This window comes from Nematolebias whitei, chromosome 12 (assembly GCF_014905685.2).
Source record: "Nematolebias whitei isolate Nwh7 chromosome 12, NemWhi1, whole genome shotgun sequence".
Taxonomy (NCBI): Eukaryota; Metazoa; Chordata; class Actinopteri; order Cyprinodontiformes; family Rivulidae; genus Nematolebias; species Nematolebias whitei.
The window spans coordinates 4,454,400-4,463,187 of NC_056509.1; the positions used below are offsets into that span (position 1 = coordinate 4,454,400).

Sequence of the window (8,788 nt, forward strand, 5' to 3'; positions counted from 1 at the left end):
GAATGTCTATAATAGTGTGAATGTCTATAATAGTGTGAATGCCTATAGGCATTTACACAATAAAAGCTGTTGATTGAAAGAGGCCTGTCCTGTGGTTTATTTTGATCTTTTTCCATCCTTGCTGCCCATCGCTGGAATTATATTTTTTCTGATTTATTCCACCGCTTTGATGGAGTCGACAAACAACCTTGTCCGTACCTCCATGTGTGATGCGAAGCCGTGCCGGAAAGACAAGATCGATCTGTTCCACACGAGTCATTTTGCCTCTGTGAACGCCGCTCGTGCCCGTGCCACTCTGGGGGTGTAGTCAGCCACGATGAATATGGTGGATTCTTTGAAGTGGATCGGGCCACTGCTGCGTGCCCGCTGTAGTATTTCCACACGTTCTTGATGGTAGTGGGTATGTTTACATGGACACAAGTAACCGGATCAAATGGCCGGTCGGAATAAAAGTGTGTCATGTAAACACTCCGTTCGGGTTATTTTTTGTGTATTTGGCGCGATCCGTTATAATTTCTGATCAGAACGAAACGGGTGGTTTACGCCGATCCGAAACCTGATCGGTGCGCATGTAAACGCTTGATCTGTTCATTTTTATCTGATGGTGAAAAACTGACCTGACTGCGCATGTGCGACTTTGCCATTTCCGCCTGGCTAACGCTAATAATATTAGCATGTCAGGGAAGTAAAACTGGTCGGTGAGCGACAACATTTCTATTAGAAACTTTTAAAGAGCTCAAAATGATCTGTATTACCTGTAGCTCAGTCAGGGAGTGCAATAACGTCTCCACCATCATTAAAACCTGTCGCGGGTCCATTTTGGGTGCTCAGGTTTGTTTACGTTCACTCCGGAAGTAGAACTTCTTCTTCGGTGTTTTTTTTAAGGAGAGTTTACCACTCTGCGCATGTCAGTACTGCTGTTCAGAACAAAGCTGCAGGTAAACGCTCATCATGAACAGATTGTGCCCATGTAAACAATACATTTGAATTATTCAAACAGAACACATTTCAATCAGGTCAAAGAATTCTGCACATGTAAACATAGCTATTGAAGCCTGGCCACAACAAGCCTGGATCTTCCATCAGAGCTTCTTCTGCCCGATACACGTAATCAATCAGCGGCAATTTATCAAGTTTTAGGACCTCCATTAGCATTTTAGCTATCATCTTGGACAAACATTTATCCGCCGATTCAGGAAGTCCAATAACTCTAATATTATCACATCTCATATGCCCCTCCATGGATTCAAACTCTTTTTTAAGCCCATCAACTTCACTGTTTAACTCCACCACCGTCCCACGCAGCTTCTCCATCTCATCTGAGTATAAGGACAGTTCTCAGTCTCTGAGGCCCACAGTGGTGTTAGCAAGCTCAGCTTGGACCACCTGTAGTTCACTCTTGATAAAATTAAAATCATCCGACAGAGCCGCTCTCATTTCTTCCTAATCTTTGCTATGATCTTGGATTTAATTGAGACCAAAAGGTCTGACCTCAGAGCCGATTCGTCTATAACCCCAGAGCTAAGTGAAGGTGGGGCCGACGCACCTGCGGATCCACCTGTTCCTCCATCACAATGGCCCGAGGCTGCTGCAGTGATAATAGGCCGCGGAGAAGAGACCGAAGATTTGGACTTTTTTTGTTTTGAGGTCAAATTACCAGTTTGTTGATCCAGTTACGCAGCGACACCAGTCTCAGAGACAAAATCCAGCTTGAACGGATGCAATCATAAAAAGCAGCTCAGCTGAAATGTCTGCCGCCATCTTGGTCCTTTGTGTAAAAACTTCAGGATATTAGAATGCAGGTTCAGATGTGTAAAGTACAACTTTCTGAGCCTCTGAAACTTTGAACAATATTCGTTCTGTGGATTTTGTCTGAACTCCAAACTGGGGGGGGGGGGGGGGGGGTGTCCTTTTTATTGTCACTTGGATCATTTCTCTCTCGTTGTTCTGGAAAGATTTTGTGGATGGTCTGTGATGTGCTTTTATCAGTCAGAGCATACCCTTCCTGGTGAAGCCTTGTGTTTGGGTGTATAATTTACATTTTGTTTCGTAACTACAGGACAAACATCTGGAACATGACAGGAATTAAGCTGCCTCATTGCTGATGTGTGGGTGTTCTTATTAAATCTAATCCAGTAGAACAATAAGTAGCTATAAACATGATTAGCATTGTTATTATTTTTAGTTTCCTCTTTAGGCTTTACCCCTAAGTCAGGTTCTGTCAGTTTGTGTGTAAACATTTTTATCATCCAGCTGTAGTTCACTGAACCCTGAGGAAATGAAATGGATTAGGTCTCTGTGGACGTTCACTTCACAGTTCTGGATAGTCAGTAAAGAACATCCTGCAGAGAATGAAGGAGTGGAAGGATGGTTTCATTTAGACCCTGTGTCACCTGCTGTGTTTCAGGTTACCTCCAGGAGGCCTACCTGTGGACCAAGCAGGTGCTGTCCATCATGGAGAAATCCATTGTCCTTCTACAGGATGTGACGGATGGCTCGTTGTATGAGGGTGTGGCCTATGGGACCTACACCACCCGCTCCCTGTTCCAGTACATGTTCCTGGTGCAGCGACACTTCTCCATCGGACACTTCGCCCACTCCTGGCTGCTCCATCACTTCTCCTTCCTGTACAGAACCATCCTGCCTGGTAACCACCTGGACCTGTCTGGATCCTGTCCTGCACTTTCGACTGAAACTAACCTAACTTATAACAGCATGAATCAAATGTGTGTGCACAAGTGTTTCCTGGGTTCTGATAGGCTTTTAGATGAGAGCAACTCCTGGACGGGTTAAGTCCCGATCTGATGCCTGCAGGGACTGAAGGCGCCTTGGCAGATTGGGGGGGGGGGGGGGGGGATCTGGCCTGCTCTTAGACATGTTGCATCCTGCTGTGCTGTGCCTGGAATGTCTGTTCTGAGCAGCAGGAACAACATTCTCCTGGTTCTCCTGACTCTGAGGTCCTGTTCATACGTGGCACTTTACATCCACCTCAGTGGTTAGCTCTGAATAGGAGCGTTCACAGCTGGCAGTGAACCCCACACACACACACACACATACACACACACACACGCACACACACACACGCACACACGCACACACACACGTCACTCATTGAGCTGTTAGATCAGTCAAGTGTTTCTGACATAGAGCAGTGCTCCACATCATTTAGTTTGATTTTTGAAACAAATTATTTCAGTTTTATCTAACAAGGTTGAGTCAGGTCCTCTGGACTGAGTCTTTTTTTGTTGAAACTTTTCGTCTTTTATCCAAAAGTCTTCGTCAGTCTGAGGAGCTGTATTCAGCTCAGTCTCTTAGGGGCCGTTTACACGGTACACATTCTGAGTGCATCCTCTCCTTTCTCTCTGCGGTTCTGCTGATCATTTACACAACACCAGTGACCCCCCCTCTTTGAATCCAGAGGTTTCTGAACCCACCTTCCAGAGTGGAGGTTTTTCGCTGACCCCCCGCTGATAATGTAAACATCTCCCGCTGAGGCTTTGTGTTAAACCACATGTGCACACGCACGCACAGACAGACACTATATTTCTATCAACATGGCGGCGGACACACTGCTTTCAGAACCTCGACTGATGGAATATATTTTAATCTCGTAGTTAATCTACGTCAGATTCCAGGTGCTGTGACCAACATCTGTGTTGGAAGAGACACAGTCTGATCCAGTTCTAATGTCACTGTTTATAGAACGAGGCACGTGAACACGTCGCGCTGCACTATAACATCTAAATGTGCTAAATAATAAGTTTAACAATAATAAACGGTATTTATGTTAGTGTGAGAGATAATGAAGCTCTGAGCTAAATGAAGCTATCTGGACATGACGTAATTCAAATTTAAAATGATGCTAAACATGTAGCGTGAACACTAAAGTTGAAAATGAAGACATCAGGTTTAATTTTTATTTATTTATTCAACACCACAAACTGTATGTCACACAAACAATGACAATTAAACTGAACACACTATTAAAACACGTTAACTGAACTTGAATGGATTGAATAAAAGAACTGAGGGGAATTTTAAATAAATAGTTCAACATCTCTCTTCGACGTCCTCCTGCACTGCATCTGGGCCAAACCTCGTTCAGAACCGGTCCACCTGGTGGGAGGACAGCTTCTTCTTCTTTTAGGAAAAAATAAAAACTCAGTTGGTTGTTTTGTAATCTAAGTAAACACAAGCTAACATTATTAAGAACGTTGATTTACCTGCTGTAAACCAGCTACTGATTATCACGGAGTAAAGTCCGACAGCGTCGACTCGGTTCTGGTCCACTCAGCGACCGGTGTGGAGCTGTTAGACGAAGCAGTCCCGCTTGGTGTCAAATCTGTCGACTCTTATCCAGAATCCATCCAGAATCCAGCTTTAACTTGTTGTTACGTTGTTGTTGTTAGCTGAGCTGTTTAGCTCACAGGACACAGCGTGCCGAGGCAGCAGCATGCACATTAGGTGAAGGTACAAAATTCACAGCGACATCTAATGACCCGGCATGGTAACTACAGCGGATTCAGGAGGGCGGGGGGGATTCCACTGGATGCATGTAAACACTAAATCTGACCGTGTCAATGCAAATCTTTTCCTCTAATTAACATACGAAAAAACCTACGTTTCCCCCCATTGTGTCCGTGTAAGTAGGGCCTTAAATAGCACCTTCTCAGAGTGGATCAACCAGTTTGCTGCTGACAACCAAAACCAGCTGCTCACATGCTCAAGAAGGACCATCAGCCTAACAATGGATCATTAGCACCTGATGGCTGTTTACTATTCACAGAGGGCTGAGTGATACTAGCAATCACAGCATTGTAAGAGGGGGACAGTTGAACCCGGAGGCTCCACCCCTGTTTAATGATGGATGGGTTCTCTTTAGAAAGATGGCCTCCTTAACTCTCTCAAACCATCGTTCCTCTCTAAACTCTCCCTTTAAAATGTGTTTGTAAACACTGCACATATCAAATTCAATCTTAAACAACTGTTAGTTTTTTTTTTTCCCACCAAATGATATTTATTAATAAATGTCTGCATTAATAAGCAACATGTTTATAGCTGAGTTATCCAAACATTTAGCCTGTGTAGAATGTATCAAACATTTATATGATAACTAACACCCTTCTACTTTGTCTGTGCAATCATTTTGCTGAACACTAGATGGCAGCATTTACACGTGTATTATTTGCTTACGTGAGAAGGCGCCTCAGTCTATTTATGTGTGAGTGTTGTATGGCTCTTTTCACACTTTTGTTTAATTACAAATTGTCTCGCGTACCCCCTACGTCCCTCTTGTGTACCCCCAGGGGTACGAGTACCCCACTTTGGGAAGTACTGCCTTAAACCAGAGGAGATTATTATTTGGTCATGATTTTAGCCAACCTATATTTATACACTCAATAAGAAAGAAATGTATTTTTGTTTTTATATTTTTATTGTCTGGTGATATTGAACTTAACCCTTACCCAAATACTGTTTGTTTTAACATTCCAAGTGTTTTTAAATCTAGATCAGGACTTGGAGTTATTCGCCTTAATGTCAGGAGTTTGCTACCCAAACGAGATCAAGTAAAAATTTGGGCCAGTTCCTCTGACACTGACATACTGGTTGTGTCAGAAACTTGGCCAAAAGAATCCATTACAGACAGAAAGATTGCCATCAAAGGTTACAATGTTTTTCAGGGTGACGTCCTAAAAAGGGTCGTGGCATTGTGATATATGTCAAGCAGACATTTCATGTTACTGTTCAGTCGTGTCTTTCCTTAAGTAGACGGTTTGAATTTCTTGCCTTGAAGTTGGAACTTTTTCAGGGCCACTTTATCACAGTTGCGGGGTGCTATAGGCCACCATCAGTTAATAGTGAGACCTTGTCAGCCTTAAATTATCAGCGCTCAAATTTAGCTTTTAGTGAGATCATTTTTACAGGAGACTTGAACTGGGACTGGTTATCTTCCGTCTCTACTGGTTTTAAATTTGTTTGTGATGGTCTTAATTTAACACAAATGGTTATAGAGAAAACACGCCCAAACCTTAAATTTCCAGAAAAATCCTCTTCTTGATTTGTTTTTAACTAATTTGCCACATAAATATTCAAATGTTGGAGTATTTACAAACGATATAAGTGACCATTGTGCTATAGCCATCTTCAGAAACGCTAAACTCATGAAATCAAGCCCTCGTTCGATTCTGAAAAGGGTTATAAAACATTTTTGTGAGCAAGCTTTCCATCAAGATTTATGGCTGTTTGATGATGTAGAATTGGCCTGGAAATCTTTTTATGATGCTTTTAACTTTTTTATTAATAAGCATGCCCCTCTCTGCAAAATTTGAGTAAAGGGTAGAAATAATCCCTGGTTCACGGCTGAGCTGTCTAATTTGTTAAAAGATCGAGATAATGCTTGGGCCAAGGCCAGGCATTCTAAAACTCATAATGACAAGCTGTTACTCAAGCAACTGAGAAATCGCTTTACTTCCCTTGTTAAAAAGGCAAAATCCCAGTTTTATGTTGATAAAACCACTCAAAATTTAAATGATCCCAAGAAAGTTTGGAAAGTGATTAAATCCTCATTCGGAGATGAAACATCTAGCGAATTACCTACTTGTTTTATTAAGGATTCACAAAACGTAACTGACAAAGGATCTATTCTTAACTGTTTCAATGAACATTTCATTTCCTCAGGATCCTGGTTTGAATCACTGCTTCCACAAAGGCTAAATGTACAAGAAGATTTCTCTCAAGCACACTTGAGTGATTCAGTTCAAGGATTTAGTTTTGTCCCTTTTGATGTAACTGAAGTTCATAGATCCTTGTAAATCTGCTGGACCTGACAAACTCGAGCCCTTTTTTTTGAGGGCAGACTTTATAGCAGAACCTCTATGTTACATCTTTAACTTAACTCTTGCTGAAAATAAGATTCCCTGGATATGGAAATCTGCCTATGTCCTTCCCTTGTTGAAAGGTGGCAATCCATCTATAGTCAACAACTACAGACTGATCTCTAAATTGTGTGTACTTTCCAAAGTTCTGGAAAAATTGGTCACAGAACAGCTGAAAACATTTTTAGATTCAACAGGTCTACTCTCACTACACCAGTCAGGTTGTTGAAAAAAGCACAGTACAACACCTGCTGCTGTGTTAATGACTTTATTGATGCCCTAGATGGCTGAAAATACTGTGCAACACTAACGGTCGACCGATCTAAAGCGTTTGACACTGTAGATCATGTCATCCTGATGAATCCACTCTACAGGTCCTTCTCAAAAAATGAGCATATTGTGATAAAGGTCATTATTTTCCATAATGTAATGATAAAAATGAAACTTTCATATATTTCAGATTCATTGCACACCAACTGAAATATTTCAGGTCTTTAATTGTTTTAATCCTGATGATTATGGCATACAGCTCATGAAAACCCAAAATGCCTGTCCCAAAAAATTAGCATATCATGAAAAGGTTCTCTAAACAAGCTATTAACCTAACCATCTGAATCAATGATGTAACTCTAAACACCTGCAAAAGATTCCTGAGGCTTTTAACACTAGAAGTCCCAGAGAAGGGTCATTTAACATTTCTACCTTTGGAACCCAGAGACGGGTCGAGTGACCTGAAGGATTTTAGCTAACATCCTATAATGAGCTGTTAACAGGCGCTTTTGTTTTGTAAATAAGGCCATTACTGGTGCACCACAGGAGGGGGCACGCTTAACTCCCAACTAACTGTTTTCCATTGAGTTTAGCCATTTAGTTTCTAGTTAGTTATATTCAGTTTATTGTATTTTATAATATGAAGATTTTTTATATATATATTTGTGGCACGTTGTTGCACATTTTGAACAAATTGAAGTCGATTTACCGTTTATTTTTCAATTGGTTTGGCTCATTTCTTGAAACCGAGATGACATTCTCAAAACATCATGTGAAACACAACTCAAGAGACTTTGCATTTTGAGGTTACTGACAATTTGTATGAAACACATATTTTGTTTTGATATATATAGTATTTAGCTTAGTTTTGAGCAAAAAAGCACAGACCATAAGCAATTGTGTGTAAGTCAAGAGGACTAAAACTTCAGCATGAGAAATATAAAAAACAACAACCGTTATTTGTTTCCATGCTTTTTATTTTTGTCATAAAAATACAAGGGATAAAACAATTCTACACATATTTACACTATGCTCTAGTGGGGGGGCTGCGTGTGTGTGAGTGGCATGTCCTCCTTGTGTGACTGGCATTTCAGCACTCACTCAGCAGTCCATCTGCACTGTCGAAACATACCTGGCACTGCCAGGGTATGTCCCTGGTACATTTGCCACATGTGTATGTGTAGCAGTTGACGCATCTCACAGTTGCACAATTGTTCGTGCATCGATGTTTGATCTGACACTTTGCCCTTTTGCCAGGGCTGGGTGTGGAAGGTTGTTGCTGAAGCAGTTTCTCCTTGCGTGCCTTCTTCTCACAATTAATTTGGTTATTTTTTTCTAAACTGTCATTTTGAACCCACTTCTCTTTTTTCTGAAAGAAAAAACATTACTAACATCTTTTAGAAAAACTTTTGCATATATCTTGAAACAGATTGTATGTTTTGCAAACTTTTGTTTTGTTTTGTTCATTTGGCAAAATGACCTGGATAATGCATCTCTCCCAAAACACTTCATGTATGCTTCAAAACAAAATATGTGTTTCATACAAATTGTCAGTAACCTCAAAATGCAAAGTCTCTTGAGTTGTGTTTCACATGGTGTTTTGAGAATGTCATCTCGGTTTCAAGAAATGAGCCAAACCAATT

The 8,788-nt window shown here is 41.1% G+C and overlaps 1 protein-coding gene across 1 annotated transcript in view; it reads left to right on the forward strand.

Moving 5' to 3' along the window:
- dse (dermatan sulfate epimerase) overlaps positions 1 to 8,788 on the forward strand; it is a 116,330-nt gene that overhangs the window by 79,453 nt on the left and 28,089 nt on the right. The window contains exon 3 of the mRNA XM_037685703.1: positions 2,408 to 2,647. Within this exon, the coding sequence (XP_037541631.1) occupies positions 2,408 to 2,647 (240 nt within the window). The remainder of the gene's footprint in view (positions 1 to 2,407; positions 2,648 to 8,788) is intronic.